A 20,206-nucleotide genomic window follows, 5' to 3' on the forward strand; every position below is an offset into this window, starting at 1 on the left:
GAGATGTTACAGTTGGAAGAGTATCTGTAGGTTTTTTATTACCCCTGCACAAAGTAAACATTATTTTAATCACTCTAATTGCTGGAGAAATTGTGGGGCCCAAGGAGTAAAACATTTTCATCTGTTCTGGTCTTGCCCAAGGATCAACATTTTTTGGGTATTGATCCACTCTGAGTTGCAGATTATTTTTGGTATGCAGCTTCCCTTTAATTGGGACGAACTTTTGTTTGGATATTTATACTCAGTAAATGTAGATAAAATGTCTAAGCAGTTGTATGGTATCCTGAGTTTGGCTGCCCGTAAAATTATTACCAAGAAATGGCTTAGTGCGAAAATTCCATCACTGGGTGATTGGCATGAGACTGTACATGGGATGTTTAAAATGGAAAGAATTACCTTCATTAAAAGACTCCAGTTTGATATATTTAGTGAAATTTGGGGTAAATGGAAACACTACATCCGGTTAAGGAGACCCGATCTTGTTTGAATCTCTGTAACTATATATGCCACATTTCTGAATCGTTATGTGTTTATATGTATATGTTAGTATGTATGAGACTACAAGTGAACACATATGTAAGTAGGTATGTGTATGTATGCTTAAGAATATGGGTGTGTGAGTGAATATGTGTGTGCGAGTACATACACACTAGAGGGTACACCCGTCTGTTTTTCTTATTTTTATTTATTTATTTTTTATTATTTACGTCTGTTCTTGATTATATGTTTATTTTGGATTATTTGTGTTTATATAGGTTGTTTAATAAAAAGAGAATAACAAAAAAAAAGAAATATAGTAATGTGCATAAGTTTCAAAACACCAGCTCTCACACCGACACGCCTTCCTGTGAATCATTCAAACATAAAAAGGCTCCTGACTCAAGGAATGGACCAGTGTTTGTCTACACAGAGCAGACAAATTAATAACAACTATTTTAAATTGTTTTAAATCTTTGTTACAAGCACTTGTCACAAACACACATAACTGGTTGACATTTGTTTAGTTCATTTTATGCAAAATGCCAAAGATAACAGTTTGACAGTTTGGCATGAAATAGTATTTTTGAATTAGGAAAAGAAATCCATCAAAGACCTGACAGATGCATCTGACCCTTTAGTTTATTCTACTCTGTGGTTCACAGCAGAATGAAGGCTTCCACTTGGGTGGCCTCAGAATTTCATCTCTGCTTGTCGTTCTGTTGGCTTCATCAGGTGGAGCACAGCCGAGTATGAAGTGGCGGAAATGGGAATCAGCACCTCCAAGTCTGAGGTCGTGGTCCTCAGCCGGAAAAGGGTGGAGTGCCCACTCCCGGTCAGGGTCGAGTTACTGTCCCAAGTGGAGGAGTTTAAATATGTCTGGGTCTTGTCTTGTTCATGAGTGAGGGGAGAAGGCAGCAGGGGATCCACAGAGAGGTCTGTTGGTCTCTCACAGATACAGATGCTGTACCCATCCATCTTGGTGAGGACAGAGCTGAGTGTAAAAGCCAAGCTCTCAATTTACCGGTCGATCTACGTCCCTAGCCTCACCTATGGTCACGAGCTGTGGGTAGTGACCCAAAGAACGAGATCGCGGATACAACCGGCAGAAATGAGCTTCCTCTGAAGGGTGGCTGGCCTCTCCCTTAGAGATAGGGTGAGGAGTTCGGCCATTCAGGAGGGGATTAGAGTAAAGCCGCTGCTCCTCCACACCGAAAGGAGCCAGTTAACATAGTTAGGGCTTCTGATAAGGATGCCTCCTGGGTGAGGTGTTCCAGCCGTGTCCCATCGGGAGGAGGCCCCGGGGCCTTGGTGTTCCCCCGGATAAGCTAGAGGATTTGACCCTGTGACCTAGCCCTGCATAAGCAGAAGAATATGGATGGATGGATGAACTGAAAACAGATGGAAAGCCATCAAGCTGTGACCAGCAGGTCTTTGTAAGGCAGGATAAATTAATGTTGATCGATTATTAAATCATTTGCTAAGAAAAATAAAGGTAACATTAAAAAACATTGACTCTTAAGCCCACCAGAAGTGTGGGAGCATATTTTAGATCTACAGCAGAAGCATGACTTAACCTCAGCGTGACAGAAGTTTGATGTAATCACCATGAACTGAGCAAAAGATAGACAGTCACTGTAAAACACCGGGAGGAGGCCCCGGGGCAGACCCAGGACACGCTGGAGAGATTATATCTCTCGGCTGGCCTGGGAACGCCTTGGTATTCCCCCGGACAAGCTGGAGGAGGTGGCTGGGGAGAGGGAGGTCTGGACCTCTTTGCTTAGGCTGCTACCCCCGCGACCCGACCTCGGATAAGCGGATGAAGATGGATGGATGGATGGATGTAAAACAAATGATTACACTACCAGACATTTCAAAGGAGCTTGCAAAGAAAAGCGTCTGGACTTCTTTAAGTTGCTTGAAGGCGTTTCACCTCTCATCCGAGAAGCTTCTTCAGTTCTAATGTCAAATGGTGGAGAGTCCCAGATATAAACCTAGTGGGAGTAACCCCCCACAGAGGGACAAAAGGACCCCCTGATGATCCTCTAATCGCCTGAGCCAAGGTGGGAAACTGGGCGTGGGTCCCAATCCGCCAGAGTTTCGGGTGTGTTCATTGTGAAACCTGGCCCCACCTTATCATGCGAATTCCTGAGGTCAGATGGCCCAGGATGTGAGTGGGCGTTAAGGCGTCTGGGAAGGATCTCAAAACTGGATTATAGATGGCAGACAGTTGGTGTCGTAAACCCCCGCCTCTGTTCAAAGATGGTCGCTCACAGTGGACATAGATGGCTTCTTTCACTCCTCTTTCAAACCATCTGTCCTCTCTGTCCAAAATGTGAACATTGGCACCCTCGAAAGAGTGTCCTTTATCCTTAAGATGCAGATGGAGTGCTGAGTCTTGTCCTGTGGAGGTGGCTCTTCTGTGTTGCGCCATGCGCTTGTGAAGTGGTTGTTTGGTCTCTCCAATGTAGAGGTCTGAGCATTCCTCGCTGCACTGTACAGCATACACCACATTGTTAAGTCTGTGTTTTGGAGTTTTGTCTTTCGGGTGAACCAGTTTGTGTCTGAGCGTGTTGCTGGGTCTGAAATACACTGGGATGTCATGCTTGGAGAAAACTCTCCTGAGTTTCTCTGATACACCGGCTACATAGGGGATGACAATGTTGTTGCGTCTGTCCTTCTTATCCTCCCTCGCTGGTGTCTGGTTTTCTTTTCTGTGCCTCTTTGCTGACTTTAAGAACGCCCATTTAGGATAGCCGCACGTTTTGAGTGCTTCCTTTACATGTGTGTGTTCCTTCTTTTTCCCTTCAGGCTTAGAGGGAACATGTTCTGCCCGGTGGTGTAGGGTCCTAATTACTCCAAGTTTGTGTTCCAAAGGGTGATGGGAGTCAAAGAGGAGGTACTGGTCCGTGTGTGTGGGCTTCCGGTAAACTTCGATGTTGAGTTTGCCGTTCTCTTCAATGTGCACGGCGCAGTCCAGGAAAGGCAAACAGTCGTCCTTTGTGTCTTCCCTGGTGAACTTGATGTTTTTATCCACAGCGTTAATGTGCGCAGTGAAGGATTCCACTTCTTGTGTCTTGATTTTGACCCAGGTGTCGTCCACATATCTGTACCAGTGGCTGGGTACTCTTCCTTTGAAAGAGCCGAGAGCCTTCCTTTCCACTTCCTCCATGTAAAGGTTGGCTACAATAGGTGACACGGGGGAGCCCATGGCACAGCCATGTGTTTGTCTGTAGAAGCCTTCGTTGTATTTGAAGTATGTAGTGGTGAGGCAGAGGTCTAACAGTGTGCAGATCTGATCGGGTGTGAAGTTGGTCCTGTCCTCCAAGGAGCTGTCTTCTTGTAGTCGTTTTCTGACAGTCTCCACGGCCTCCGTGGTGGGTATGCAAGTGAAATGGTAAATGGTAAATGGCCTGTATTTATATAGCGCTTTACTAGTCCCTAAGGACCCCAAAGCGCTTTACATATCCAGTCATCCACCCATTCACACACACATTCGCACACTGGTGATGGCAAGCTACATTGTAGCCACAGCCACCCTGGGGCGCACTGACAGAGGCGAGGCTGCCGGACACTGGCGCCACCGGGCCCTCTGACCACCACCAGTAGGCAACAGGTGAAGTGTCTTGCCCAAGGACACAACGACCGAGACTGTCCAAGCCGGGGCTCGAACCGGCAACCTTCCGATTACCCGGCGAACTCCTAACTCTTGAGCCACGATCGCCCCCGTGAAGAGAGAGACTACATCAAAGGACACCATGGTTTCATCTGGATCCAGGGTAAGTTTCTGGACCTTGTCGGTGAAGTCGGTGGAGTTCTTGATGTGGTGTGGGGTGTTCCCCACGAGAGGAGCAAGGATGGTAGCAAGGTGTTTAGCAATGTTGTAAGTGGCTGAGTTTATGCTACTGACTATGGGTCTGAGTGGGACAGCTTCCTTGTGGATCTTAGGAAGTCCATAGATGCAGGGTATGGCATCCCCTGGGTAAAGGCGGTGATATGTAAGGCGGTCAATAATTTTGTCCTTTTCAAAGTCTTGAAGGCAAGCTATAACTTTCTTTTTGTAGCTGCTTGTGGGGTCTCGCTTTAGGGCTTCGTAGGTATTGTTATCACTGAGGAGAGTAGTGATCTTTGTATGGTAATCTGTAGTGTTTAGGACCACAGTGCATCTTCCCTCATCAGCTGGTAAAATAATGATGTTGTGGTCTTTGCTCAGGGAGGCGACGGCCTTCTTTTCCTGTATTGTGAGGTTGGACGGAGGGACTTTGGCACTGGAGAGCGTGGCTGAGACTTTCATCCTGATTTGCTCTGCTTCTGTCTGTGATAATGTATTAATCCGTATGGCAGTTTCTGTGGCTGTGATGAGGTCCACTATGGGCAACTGTTGTGGAGAAATGGCAAAATTGAGTCCTTTGGCTAATACTCTCTTTTCAGGTTCAGTGAGAATCCTGTCTGAAAAGTTCTTTACCCATTTCTCCTGACTGTCTTCAGGTGTGTTTTCTTCTCTGGGTTGTGTAGGTTCAGGATGAGGAGTGTGTGTTTTTGAAAGCAAGGTGTGAAATTTCCTGCGTTGTCTTTCTTTTCCTTTAGAGTGTTGGGCCCGCTGAGCCTTGTCCACAAACTTGTAAACCTCTTCTAAGATTGGAGAGGGTAGAAGGATTTCCAGTTCCTGCAGGGTCTGGCTGTTCTTGCTCTGGAGGGCATCTATAGTGAAATGGACCTGTCTTATCCTTTCACTTAAAAGGTGATTTTGTGCTCTCTGTAGAATCATTTCTGCTCTGTATCCCCTGACAGTGGATCCAAGGCGTAGGCTCTTAGGAACAACTCTGCTTTGTGTTGTTCACATTTTGGACAGAGAGGACAGATGGTTTGAAAGAGGAGTGAAAGAAGCATCTATGTCCACTGTGAGCGACCATCTTTGAACAGAGGCGGGGGTTTACGACACCAACTCTCTGCCATCTATAATCCAGTTTTGAGATCCCTTCCCAGACGCCTTAACGCCCACTCACATCCTGGGCCATCTGACCTCAGGAATTCGCATGATAAGGTGGGGCCAGGTTTCACAATGAACACACCCGAAACTCTGGCGGATTGGGACCCACGCCCAGTTTCCCACCTTGGCTCAGGCGATTAGAGGATCATCAGGGGGTCCTTTTGTCCCTCTGTGGGGGAAAACTCCCACTAGGTTTATATCTGGGACTCTCCACCATTTGACATTAGAACTGAAGAAGCTTCTCGGATGAGAGGTGAAACGCCTTCAAGCAACTTAAAGAAGTCCAGACGCTTTTCTTTGCAAGCTCCTTTGACTACGATGACCTGGATGACTGAGAACCTTCACAGACATACCAGACATTTCTGTCCGCTGTACTTTCCAGACACAGATTGAAGCACTTTGTGCCAAAACACAGTGACAGACAGCTTTAGAGGGTTTATATATTTCTACAGGCTGGGCCATTTATATGGATACAGCGTAATAACATGGGAATGGTTGGTGATATTAAAGTCCTGTTTGTGGCACATTAGTATATGTGAGGGGGCAAACTCCTCAAGATGGGTGGTGACCATGGTGGCCATTTAGAAGTCGGCCATCTTGGATACAACTTTTGTTTTTTCAATAGGAAGAGGGTCATGTGACACATCAAACTTATTGGTAATGTCACAAGAAAAACAATGTGTGCTTGGTTTCTGAAATTACGGATACTGGATGGCTGTGCTGGCATTTCTCCTGCGGTGTTGCTATCAGTGTGTGAAGAGTGGGAGAAGAGGGTTGCATTGACAATCCAACACAATGGGCAGCACATTGAACACATTTTATAAGTGGTCAGAAACTTGTAAATAACTCATGAAAGAATAAAGTTACGTTGAAACCAAGCACACCATTGTTTTTCTTGTGACATTACCAATAAGTGTAACAACTAGTAGCTCAGTGTTCCAACATTCGAAAGAAGGGACTGCTCTCACAGCTAGAGATTGACGAGGTACAACACAAATGCTACGGCAAGGAGGAGTCAGGACGCCAGGTCAGGGGGGAGATATCATCACCCCCACCCGAGATTGGGTACATAGCCCCAAGTGCGATAGGAGAAGGATCGTTGAGTGCGAGAGGAACTGACCTGAAAAATAGGATCATGGCCAAGCTTGAAACCTGGATCCCGCGTAGCCGGTTACCAAGATTACGTGAAGTTCCCTCAGAAGGTCTGCTAGATGATGTTAATGCAGCACTACGGGCAATACGATTACCGACACTAACAAGCTGATCTACAATACGGCAGCAGTGATCAGTGAGATGCTTGGCTACAAGTTGAACAGCGACAAGGGGCAGTACCCTCCATGGAGAAGGAGGCTAGAGGGCAAGATCAAAGTAGCACGGAGGGAGGTTAGCCAACTAACGGAGTTGCAGAAAGGTGCGACAAATAAGGTGCCTAAGAAATACAGCAAGCTGTCCATACCTGAGGCCTTGGAAACTGCCAAGCAAAGACTCACAGCCTTGGCCAGCCGCTTGAGGAGGTACACCAGAGAGATAGAAGGCAGGAGAATAAACCAGCTGTTCTCCACAGAACCAGCAAAGGTGTACTCTCAGTGGCAAGGGAACAATAAGAGAACAGCACCACCAAGGCTGGAGACGGAGCAATACCGGAAGAGCATATGGGAGAAGGATGCAACCCATAACGGCAATGCTCAGTGGCTAGTGGATCTGAGGGCTGACCACAGCGACCTCCCTGAACAGGGTCCAGTAACCATCACAGTGGCAGATATCCAAGAAAGGGTCTCCAGTATGAAGAGTTGGACAGCACCAGGGCCCGACATGGTTCACGCCTACTGGCTGAAGAAGCTGACTGCACTCCACGAGCGTCTGGCAGCACAAATGAACCAGCTGCTAGTTAACGAGAGACACCCGGAATGGCTAACTGAAGGCCGGACGGTCCTGATCCCCAAGGACCCCAAGAAGGGACCGGTCCCCTCCAACTACCGACCAATAACCTGCCTCAGTACTACATGGAAGCTCCTGTCAGGCATCATATCGGCTAAGATGAACAGGCACATGGGTCAATACATGAGCGGGACACAGAAAGGAATTGGCAAGAATACCAGAGGCGCAAAACACCAGCTACTGGTAGACAGAACAATCAGCCGAGACTGCAAGACCAGACTGACCAACCTGTGCACTGCCTGGATTGATTACAAGAAGGCCTATGACTCAATGCCCCACAGCTGGATACTGGAATGCCTAGAATTGTACAAGATCAATGGGACCCTAAGAGCCTTCATCAGGAACTCAATGGGGATGTGGCGTACAACACTAGAGGCCAACTCCAAGCCCATAGCACAAGTCACCATCAAGTGCGGGATCTACCAAGGAGATGCTCTGTCCCCACTGCTGTTCTGCATAGGCCTGAACCCCCTCAGTGAGATCATTAACAAGACTGGCTACGGATACAGACTACAGAACGGAGCAGTTGTCAGCCACCTCCTGTACATGGATGACATCAAGCTGTATGCCAAGAGTGAACGAGACATCGATTCACTGATCCACACCACCAGGATATACAGCAATGACATTGGAATGTCGTTCGGACTGGAGAAGTGTAGTCGGATGGTAACAAAGAGAGGGAAGGTAGTCAGAACTGAGGGGATTGAACTACCAGAAGGCAACATTGCAGACATAGAGGACAGTTACAAGTACCTGGGGATCCCACAGGCGAATGGGAACCATGAAGAGGCCGCTAGAAAAGCTGCAACCACCAAGTACCTGCAGAGGGTTAGGCAAGTCCTGAGGAGTCAGCTGAATGGTAAGAACAAGATCCGGGCCATCAACACGTACGCCCTGCCCGTGATCAGGTACCCTGCTGGGGTAATAGGCTGGCCAAAGGAGGAGATAGAAGCCACTGACATAAAGACAAGAAAGCTCCTTACCATGCATGGAGGGTTTCACCCCAAGTCCAGCACCCTGAGGCTGTACGCTAAGCGGAAGGAAGGGGGCCGGGGACTGGTGAGTGTCAGCACCACAGTCCAGGATGAGACAACGAACATCCAAGAATACATTAGGAAGATGGCCCCAGCTGACCGAGTGCTCAGTGAATACCTCAGGCAGCAGAAACCCAAGAAAGAGGAGGGAGACGAGGAACCATCATGGAAGGACAGAGCCCTGCACGGTATGTACCACCGGCAGATAGAGGAGGTGGCTGATATCCAGAAATCCTACCAGTGGCTGGACAAAGCTGGACTGAAAGACAGCACAGAGGCACTAATCATGGCAGCACAAGAACAAGCTCTGAGCACAAGATCCATAGAGGCTGGGGTCTATCACACCAGGCAAGACCCCAGGTGCAGGCTGTGTAAAGATGCCCCAGAGACAATCCAGCACATAACAGCAGGGTGCAAGATGCTAGCAGGCAAGGCATACATGGAACGCCATAACCAAGTGGCCGGCATAGTGTACAGGAACATCTGTGCCGAGTATAACCTGGAAGTCCCGAGGTCAAAATGGGAGATGCCCCCAAGGGTGGTGGAGAATGACCGAGCTAAGATCCTGTGGGACTTCCAGATACAGACGGACAAAATGGTGGTGGCTAACCAACCGGACATAGTGGTGGTAGACAAACAGAAGAAGACGGCCGTAGTGATCGATGTAGCGGTTCCGAATGACAGCAATATCAGGAAGAAGGAACACGAGAAGCTGGAGAAATACCAAGGGCTCAGAGAAGAGCTCGAGAGGATGTGGAGGGTGAAGGTAACGGTGGTCCCCGTGGTAATCGGAGCACTAGGTGCGGTGACTCCCAAGCTAGGCGAGTGGCTCCAGCAGATCCCGGGAATAACATCGGAGATCTCTGTCCAGAAGAGCGCAGTCCTGGGAACAGCTAAGATACTGCGCAGGACCCTCAAGCTCCCAGGCCTCTGGTAGAGGACCCGAGCTTGAAGGATAAACCGCCCGCAGGGGCGTGCTGGGTGTTTTATATATATATATATATATATATATATATATATATATATATATATATATATATATATATATATATATATATGTGCTCACACTCTCTTCATCACTGTAGAGCACTTGGGTATAGAGAGGACTTCAAGCTGCCCCAGTCCAAATCATGGGCCTTGTGCCACTGTGCTTGGAGCTCTGATCACTCTGTTGGGTCAGACTGTGGCATTGCAGCAAACTGTCAAAACGTCTGCTCTGACAGAGCTGCTCACACTTGTTAATGATCATAATCCAATTTTATGTTTTATGTGTTTTATTTATTTATTTTGCTGTTTTCTGTTATTCTATTGTTTTAACTTACTTTCTGTACAGCACTTTGTTCCTGTGCTGGGTATTTTAAAGTGCTTTATAAATAAAATTGGATAGGATTGGAATGATCATAATGATGAATGATGGTTATCAATGCCTGGCTGCTGCCTGTGTCTTCAGTGTATTTGCTGTGGAGGTAATGAGTGTTATTTACTTTTCACAGATCTTCACTCATATATCAGGTTTTATTAATCTTACCTGGCTCCACTGACATCTACTCCCACCATTAGCTGCCCATTCAGTGACAGCAGTTCATCTCTCAGTTTGATCCCACCACAACGAGCTGCTGGGCTCCTCTTCCTCACCTCCGTCACCCAGATGCAGCCCACATCCATGATGGGGCTCTGATCCCTCCTGCTCCTCGGGCCTCCCTTCTTTCTTCCCTTTGGGTCTCCAAAAATAGGGATGTTTCCAAAGCTAAGGCCGAAGTCCGCAGCATCCCCCTCATCCTTACTGAGGGAAACCGTATGAAGCTCAACATCTAACGCCTCACTGTATGAGGCCCGGCTGGCTGATGGAGCTGTGTCCCCCTCCATGAAGTTGAAATGAATGTACTCCACCAACTTCTGAATAGCAGCCAGACAGAGGGACGTGTCCTCCACATGTCCTCCGCCACTAACAGTGCTGCACACACTCTCCCCATCCCCGTTCTGGTAGGAGTCAGGATCCACCCGCTGCAGAGAGAAGAAGAGTCACCAATCAGGAAACAGACGTTAGTTTTCAACAAATACACATTAATTCTGTTCCTCACAGGCCACTTTTAATTTTTCCTTCTTTCTTTTTTAATCTTGTCCTGTCAGCAGCTTCAGAACTGTGATGTGAATGCACGGAGCACGCTTTGCTCCTGCAAGAACAGCTATACAGTATCTCGATCAGGGGTGTCAAACTCGCGGCCCCCGGGCCACTTGCGGCCCGTACACTGATGTGGAGAAACATAATGCAGTTTGTCTTTGAAGTGACTGTTTGTTAGGGAGGAAAATCAAAAGCACAACATGACTGACTATGAAGACGACACGAGCAGAGAGCACAAACCTGCTGAGGCTGTCGGTGACAGTCGCACACTGTGTGCACTTATTTATTCTGTTCTATACAAACACAACGTGCGCGCACACAGAGGACCAGTGTGTTTGGAAGGCTTCAGCTAAGTTTGCAGTTTTGTCTGATACAAGATTTGAAATTTAAAAAACAAACGAAACATTTTAGGAAATATTTGTTTGTTTGTTTTGTCCTAGCTGAACACTAACGTGTGAGACGACAGCGCCAGCAGCGGCTCTCCGCTCGTTTCAGTTTGACCCCCTGATCTACTGGCTCCTCTTGTTTATGGGAATCCTTTATCTGTTTGTTTATTCATTTCTGTTGGTCTTATTTCAAATATTACATTGAATGTGCTAGTATGTGCTAGCATGTGCTATCACCAACAGCTTCACTGTAACAGACAAAAACAAACAGCAGCTGGGAGAGACACACGACTCAACAGTCCTCTGATGGTGTGCACTGAAGTGGAGGGCATGCTCACGTAGGAGCACGTCATGAAGTCTCACTCCACCTTTTGGTAGAAAAAGACATTGGTTTTGTTTTTATTACACCAAATGAAAGCAGATGTTGCTTCTAGAAGCAACCGTACGGAGCCGTGCGTCCTCCTGGGATCAAACCAGGGATCTTTCACTTGGTAGGTGAAACTACAAAACCATCAAACTTTGTTCAGTAAAAATGGAAAAAACGACGCTTGTGCAGCCAGAACAAAGCGCACAATGTTGAGTTGTCTGGGCATTAATGAGGTTGTGGTGGGAAATGTGTCATCGTTAGTCTTGTTTGTTTGTAATGTAGACACACTGTTGTTTTTCTGTCAGTGCGACTGTTGCTGTGATTCGGTGCTGTATAAATCAAACTGAATTCATCTGAATGACATTTTAATAATTAAATGAATTGTGCATGTTTTACTCCCCGTGAGTATTTGTCTCCGAGCTCTCTGATTGCTCTGCCCAGCCCAGGGTCACCACAGAGCAGTGAACGACTTTTCTGTGTATCGTTGTCTTTCCCTCATCTGCTGTCAGGCCATGTCTTTAACAGGTTTGCATCCTGCCTGTCTGACTTCTTGGTGTGATGCATGTCCTCCCACTCAGAGGTTGGGATTTAAGGTGGAATCAGGTAACATCAATGAGAGCATGCAGCATTATCTTATGTGGAGAGACTGGTCAGTACCGTGTAACCAGAGGAGCTGTCCTGACTTAGATCATCATCCTGCTGTGACCTCGTGCTGTGAGCCCCACGCCAATCCTCCAGCAGTGACAGAATGCTTATGGCGTTGTCCTGAGTGATAGGCATCCTGGCATCTCCCCTTGTCCTTCACCAGGCGCCACTCTGATGCTTCCAATGATCAGTGTAGGAGCAGGAACCAGTCTGGGACGGCTGCCCCGAACCCATCTCTCAGAGAGAGCAGTGCAGAGACAGTGTGGCGGAGATGTGAACCAGGGTGGATGTCATCACTGACAGGACACGTCTGGTGTGGGTCTGCAGCACGAGACAGAAACAGTGTGATACAGACTTTAATACACACACAGATAATGTTTGTTTTTCCTGAGTCATCGAGCTCGTCAGTCATTCCTGCCGCACACGTCTGTGCTCTCTGATGCTTCACATGGTAACAGTGCACCAAACAGAGCCTGGAGGGTAAAGAGCTCAGAGTTTTACGATGTACAGCACCAACCAATCAAAAAGCACTGTGCACGATCATTTCCAAAGTACATATAAAATAAATAGCTCAACGTAATGCTAGCCTACTGCTGTTCAGGCTTCAGTGCAGCTATGCCATGTTGGTGGCTGTTATAGAACCGTTTATATTGAGCAGCTAAACAGGAAGAGGTCTGCTCCACGTCATCACAACTGAAACGTAACAAAACAAAAGAGCCGCGCTGCGTACAGAGGCAGAGGAACAGTTACTAGGACTAACTAGCACTACACGCTGAAAACAACCTGGTCTTTGTGACTGCGACACAGGAACCTGCTGACTTCATCGTCTCACAGAAAGAGTTTGTAGAATAAAGAGCAGCGATACGACAGGCTGTGTGTATTTATAGTTCGGATTGAAACTGTGCAGAGAATTCGGATTTTCACCGTGTTATGTGGGACATTCAAATCTTATGACTGAAGACTGAGTCTTGATGCTGTTAGCGAAGCAGTCAGATGCAGGATATGCACGAGATCAACAGCAATGAAATGATTGTGATATTTCACACACAGTGACCTGGGTGATCAAACTGACTTCAGCTCAGCCAGCAGGATCTTCAGGGGCCCGTTCACAACAAGCTGCTCCCGAGGACTCTGGGCTGACACTGCATGTGCACACTTAAAGCTAAGCGTAGCCACATTTGTGGCAGATATAGACAAAAACGCAGGCTACCATGAGACCACGCTGTAATGACTATGTAGAGCCTGGGCTTCAAATAAACTGCTGGGCTTTGTGGCACCATCTGCGTCTGCTATTCCTGTACACACAAACAGTGCCTGCCCTGTCCTGGCCTGAGCTGAACCGTGGGCTGGAACAACTACTTTAAACGTCTCGGGGTGAGGGTATAGTACAGGGTGTATGCTCTGAGGAGACAAACTGCAGTTACAGTCTTGGACTCCTCACTGACTGACAGAAAGCCAAAAACCATACAGGATGGGTTTCATTTGCTTTTGCACTTCAACAAACAGATGACATTTTCACTTGTTCAATAAAGGACAAAGATAAGTGATGGAGTTTAAGACTCAGTTAACAAATGACAAACAAATGCATTAGTTCCTTTGTCAGATCATCACAGACTTACCAGCTCTGCTTCCAGCAAGTGCAGAAACGTAGCAGCTCCTGGGCATTCACAGGATCCTTCAGTGCATCCAGTGTATGTGAGCACAGGAAGCCTGAAAACAAACGCAGCTGTATCTATTTGTGCTGACATCACATCTGCATTTGTCTACAATAAGCCCGTGTGATAGGCTACGAAGGGTTTGTAATCTCCAGACTGAAGTTTGAGAAGAGAACAGGATCATCTGCTGACACACTTCAGCTCAATAACAACAGCATTAACATGACATTTCCAGTAATGACCTAAATCCTCCTAAATGGAGCACTCCCCCCCCCATAATCTCTGGCTCAGTGCTCCACACACGTAGCAGGACGATGCTGCCCATCTACAGGACTGCTGGCTCAGCACCCACAGTCAAACTGGTGAAGCTGACTCCACATCAGGCCTGTTGCACACATGTCAGTGATCATTAGACGTGATAAAGGAAGCAGCTGGTGATGATGACCTCATAGAAGGAGCCTCAGCTCTGCATGAAGCACACTCAGAGCTGTGGGAACATTCAGCTCACAGAAACATCTCTGTGGGCGTGGAGGTGTGTGCTGATGACAGCGGTTACTCGTTGTGTACTTGGGAAAGTCGCACGTTGTTCTCACTGCACTGTTTGTTTCATTAATCCTTAGAGGCATCGGTCAGCCATCTTGGTAATGCCAATGGGCATCTATATATCAGCTTAGCAGGCCCATCCCATCTAATGAATGAGAAAGAGCCATGACAGTAATGTCACTGGTACATAAATGATAAGAGCTGCTTATAAAGTTAAAACTATGTCTCTCCCAGACGCTTCAGTTCTACTCTCCATCAGCTGGGAGCTCTACCAGTGTGAGTGTCACACAGCTGAAGACTCTTTGGTACCTGGTCTGGTTCTTATATAACACTTTTCTACTCTCTCACAGCACTTTGTACAGCTAGCACACACTCTCACACTATGATGGCTGCATCAGGAGCAGCTTGGGCTTAGTACCTGTGGCGTACCCAGGGATCAAACCACCAGCCTTCCTGATTGCAGATGACCTCCTCTGCCTCCCGAGCCACCCTGCTGGGTTACACAAAGCTGCACTTCTGTCGTTGCAGTATTTTCCTACAGATTTCTGTTCAGTTTATTCCTCTTTCATTTCTTAGCTAACCTACAACAAATATCTACAGTGGAATATTTTTAATTTCTAGAGGTTTGTGCATCGTCACAGTTCTATGACTGTGGGTGCTGTGATACGACCACAGTCTCATATCCTGATATATGATATTTCTCCTCCCGATAACCACATAGATCACTAAATAGTGCATCTTCTGTCAGTTCTGTGAATCTCAGCAGCTCGACCTGTGTGAATGTTTCAGCTGGGAGTCAATGCATGACACTGTAACGGCCGCCATTTTCTTTGTATTTCTTACACGGCGTGCTGCGGGGAAAAGCCTGTTCTAATGTTTGAGGTTTATTTGGAGCACCTGACGGCTCGTTTTGCCTCTCGTCTGTAAACTCTCTCCACGCTCTGTCACGTGACTCTTGCGTAGGTGGTAGAGGTTTGTCATGTTTGAGTGGGGGTGGGGCCACTTTGTGCAGGTTCAGGTCTGTGTCAGACGTTTCATAACCAAACCATGTCCATGCTACAGAGGCAGCCCCTCGTTTAGGAGTAAGGTCCTGGATGCGTTTGGACCGGTCCTTCTGTTTGGAGCTAACTGGTTCTGCCTCGTCTTCACTGGTCATGCTGGGATCCTCTGTGCCTGCATCCACGTGTCGACCATCCAAACCATGAAAACATTGCTGTAAGCAGTTTATTTTGTGACACCACGAAAAAGTATAATTTGATCGTCATCTCACACGGCCCCAGGCAGAAACACTCCATACCTCACAATAGATACAGCATGAGGATATTCAGAGTAAGCTAGAAGCAGCTTGAAGTGACTGTTGTTGTGAACTGGTGCCATAGAAAGAAAACTGAACTGAAATCAAGTCTGGGATCATTCTTTGAATTTGACAGTTCTTTTCTAAGCTACAGGCGGTTACACTAAGACTTGGATGGATCAATAAGCTACTTTCTAATTAAACTGCTGAGAACATTTACAGAACAGCTGATATTACTCTTCATTTGAGTCTCCAGTGAGATACCCACAGTGGGGTTCAGAGGAGAAGTCTGAAATGTGCTCATTAATGGAGTCGAGCTGAGCTCAGTATTATTCAGACTGTTGGTTGAAGCATTCTTTCTGTCCATCTATAGTTTGGCAACAGGGATTAGTTGGTTCTGTGTTCCAGGCTGACCTACATGCTTCACCCACCCCCACAGCCCACTCTTCGTCCAGGCACCATATGGCCAAAGATTAGAAACAGCCTCATTTCAGTGGATCTAAAGTGCCACATTGTTACAGACTACAGGACAAACCCACAGTATCACTGTAATCTGGAGCACACGCAGCTATGACACTATGGCAGGTCTCTGACTGTCTTCCAGGATACCCATAATTCAGTGCTGCTCTGTGTGGTCTGCCAGTTCAGTTTCTTCATCGGGCACTTCACTCATATATTAAATAGTCTGTGCACACATGGACCCGAAGTTTGAATTAGATGAAAAACATAGTTTTTCTTCTGGATTTAACTTCTCTGTTGTTCTCCACTACTGTTATATTGTTGGAAGTGCCATATTAAAATAAACAGAGGCCAGAGGTCGCAGCGGCAGCAGTCCACACATCCTAGGCCACCTCCTGCACCTGGGAACCAAGGCGTTCCCAAACCAGCGGCGAGACATCATCTCTCATGCTCAGAGGCACCAGGAGATGAACCACCTTAACTGGCTTCTTTAATGAGGAGCAGCTCTACTCTGAGCTCCTCCTGAAGTTCTTCAACCTACCTCTAAGGGAGACCCAGCAACAACAACAGTCACCTCAAGGTGATTTATACTGTAAGGTAGACCCTACAAAAACCCCAACAACCATATGGCCTCCTATGAGCAAGCCACCCACTACCCATTGGCCATACGTGATGGTAGGAACACAGCAAGTAAATTTACAGGTTCCCTCTGCACGTTCTTCAGTAGGCTGGTAGAACATCTGCATCACTGCAGGTGCTAACAAGACCCCAAGATACTTAAACTCCACTGAAGGCAGCGGCTTGTCCATGCACAGAATGGCCACAGCATAGATGAGGCCTCTGCTCCCCCCAAACCCAAGCAGCCACAGGAAACACTCACTGCATGTCGCTTATTCACAGACTAGTGAGGAGGAAGCAACACAACACAAGTGTCAACACTTCAGGGTGAGCCGAGGCCAAAATAATCAACACAACAAAGCTGAGCTCTGACGCCCACACACGGAGAAAAGAACCACGACACAGTCCCAGCTGCTTGTCCTATTCAAAGGCAGGAGAAAACGATTCATTGCGAGTGACGGCTGCTCACCCCTACCCACTCCACTTCCTCCACTGTGACACAGCACCTCAGCCGGCTTTATGGGAAGCGTGTGAACCTCTCAGCGCTCCAGGCAGGCTGGTCCTTCAGCCAATAGTCGATATATTCGTCCAATCGCCCAACCTTAGTGTAGCTTCCCCTGGGTATAACTAGTGTTATGGGGTCTGGTCATTAAAGTCGACTGTGTAAGACAGTCTATCAGCCTCTTCATGTAAACACTTCCTGGGTCTCGTTTCAGGAGCTTGTAAGTATTTTTCTCACTGCGCAGTGACAAAATGTTCTCATGACAGTCTTTCTGGTTTAAACTGTGCATCTACCCTTGTCTGCTGGAAGGATGATGATGTTGTTGTCATTATTAATTGATGTGAGTGCCTTCCTCTCCTCCATGCTGATGTTGGATGCTGGGGGCTTTGCATTGCTGAGACAGGCCCACGTTTGTCTCTGCGTCACAGCAACGTTCAGCCCTTTGGCGAGGATGTTTTTCTCTGCTTGGCTGAGCTGTCTGCCAGATGCATTTTTCACCCACTTGTCCACATCCTCGGTGTGGCATCCTTATCCTTTCTGCTCACTGAGGACACTCAATGAGTGTTTCAATGCACAACAAGTAGGTCAAACTTCCTTTGCTGCCTGGTCTTAGAGTTTTCATGCTGTGCACGACAAGCCCTCTCAGAGAATTCAAGCACCTTTTAAAGAGTAAGATAAGATAAGATAACCTTTATTAGTCCCACACGTGGGAAATTTGTTTTGTCACAGCAGGAAGTGGACAGTGCAAAAGTTATGAGGCAAAAATTAGAATACAATAAGAATAAATACAGTACACAACTGTACAGAATAGAATAAAATAAAATACTATATACAGTAGAATAAAATAAAATAAATATACAATAAGATAAAAATAGAATACAAATACAAATACTATATACAACTGAGTAAAAATACAACGATGACAGAAAGGAGCATAGTAAGCACACCCAGAGATGTAACCACATTAAGCCAGTATTAAAATCCCTTTATGAACTAACAGAAGGACTTTAAAGGCGTGTTGAACTGGGAACCAGTAGAGCATCTCAGTGATCTGGCCCCCTGGTACATCTCTGACTTGCTCACTGACTATAACCTGATTAGACTTCTTAGGTCAGCAGTTTGTGTGTGTGTGTTAACTTACACTGACATTCAGTTAGTTGTAGTTCCCTTTCTTATTTTTTAGCTTCAGCTCTGAAATAAAGCACACAGCACAGGACACAGTGTGTTTGGCTACACAGGGCCACTGGAACATGCGGGGATTACAGATATTTATTGTTTCAGGCCACGCTGAGCTGCTGTCAGCAGTTTATGTGAGCTGTGTGGGGCCCGAGCAGAGCAGGCTGCGTCTGTGTACAACTGCAGCTATATTAACCTCCTGTAATCATACAAAAAGCCTTCTATACACAACACTCCATTGTGACAAAATGCTTCAACTTGTTACAAAGTTATGAACATAAAAAAGTAAAACTATGACATGTATATAGTATATATGTAGTATAGTATGACACGGACGGGCAGGAGAAAGAAAAGGCATGTCTCTGTTTATGTCCAGAGCCCAGACTTGAAGCTAACTGAACATCCCTGAGAGACCTGACAATAACTGTGCACTGATGCTCTTCACCCACCCTGACGGAGGCTGAGAGGTTCTGCAAAGATAAATGGGAGAGACTGCTCAAAGATATGCGTGCCAAGCTCGTAGCATCATCCTCGAAAAGACTTAAAGCTGCAACTGCAGTCAAAGGTGTGAAGCCTCAGCTACACGTCATTTTTAAATATGATTTTTAATAAATGTGCAAGAATTTCAACAAACCTTCTTCACTTTGTGACTATGGGACTGTATCGAATATTCAAGTAAAAAGTTTAATTCCATTATGGAATAACTGTTACTGAGCTGCATGATATTGCCACATAATAAAACTGAAACATGTTTTTTCCGAGGGATGTTGCATCTTTGGCTTTCTAAGCAGCTGCTTATAGCCTGTGTATCTACATCAGTAATATGTCACATGAAAGGAAGTAAATGGCCTGTATTTGTATAGCACTCTTCACACTACATTCAGTCATCCACCCATTCACACACACACACACTGGTGATGGCAGCTACAGTGTAGCCACAGCCACCCTGGGGCGCACTGACAGAGGCGAGGCTGCCGGACACTGGTGCCACCGGGCCCTCTGACCACCACCAGTAGGCAAACATGGGGTTAGTATCTTGCCCAAGATGCCAAGGATATCTGGCATGCAGCCAGGAGGCAGCCTGGGATCGAACCACCGACCTTCTGATTAGTGGCTGACCTGCTCTGCCACCTGCCACCCACATCCGTAAGTATCCATATTTCCTTACATATCAGCAGCTGCTGGTGTCTCGCCCTCCGTGGCAGGGCTGTGTCATATCACTGAGTCATTCACGTGCTTCGTATGACAAGAAGGGCAAACGGTGCAGGGAGAGCGACTGATATTGCAGGATGTCAGTGGGCGGTTTGAGCTCTTGTTAGCAGGATGGGACCACAGTCGAGGAGTCAGAGAATGTGAGCCATTCTGTGACACAACAACAGCGTTTTGACTGTGTCAGCACTACACAACAATGTGATTGGTCAGATGTTCATACACATCCAAAACATCGTACCATTGAACTTGATGTAAAAAAATAAATGCAGCAAATTCGTCCTGCGTAACGATTCATTCAGTGTGAACGGCTGCTTCACGATGAGTCAAAAGAAACACAAAAACATTCGCACAGATTTCACTGCTGATTATTAGAGATAGGTTTATCATATTTAAGATCGAAGCATTAATTAATGGCAGGACTTCTTTGAGCAGTTTTGTAGGAATGGGGTCTAAAAGACACGTTGATGGTTTGGAGGAAGTAATTATTGAAGTTAACTCAGAAAGATCAATTAGAGAAAAAGAGTCTAACTTAACATCAGTGGTACTAAGAGTAGCTGTAGATAATATTACATCTGTGGGATGATTATTGGTCATTTTTTTCTCTAAGGATAAAAATTTTATTTGTCAAAAAGTTCATGAAGTCATTACTAGTTAACGTTAAAGGGATGGTTGGCTCAACAGAGCTCTGACTGTTTGTCAGCCTGGCTACAGAGCTGAAGAGAAACCTGGGGTTGTTCTTATTTACTTCAATCAGTGATGAATAGTGTTGGGTAAGTTACTTTAAAATA

The 20,206-nt window shown here is 46.5% G+C and overlaps 1 protein-coding gene across 2 annotated transcripts in view; it reads right to left on the bottom strand.

The window, feature by feature from the left end:
• pdzd2 (PDZ domain containing 2) overlaps positions 1-20,206 on the bottom strand; it is a 96,608-nt gene that overhangs the window by 55,833 nt on the left and 20,569 nt on the right. The window contains exons 2-4 of one of the 2 annotated variants that reach the window (XM_024799117.2): positions 13,579-13,669; positions 11,972-12,280; positions 9,968-10,443 (exon numbers count right to left, since the gene is read on the bottom strand). In XM_024799117.2, coding sequence (XP_024654885.2) covers positions 9,968-10,443; positions 11,972-12,094 — 599 coding nt within the window. In that variant the 5' untranslated portion in view covers positions 12,095-12,280; positions 13,579-13,669. Of the gene's footprint in view, positions 1-6,587; positions 6,973-9,967; positions 10,444-11,971; positions 12,281-13,578; positions 13,670-20,206 lie in introns of those variants that run through there. The other variant, XM_076890532.1, reaches the window with a different exon arrangement.

The sequence above is a fragment of the Maylandia zebra genome, linkage group LG12 (genome assembly GCF_041146795.1).
Source record: "Maylandia zebra isolate NMK-2024a linkage group LG12, Mzebra_GT3a, whole genome shotgun sequence".
Classification (NCBI taxonomy): domain Eukaryota; kingdom Metazoa; phylum Chordata; class Actinopteri; order Cichliformes; family Cichlidae; genus Maylandia; species Maylandia zebra.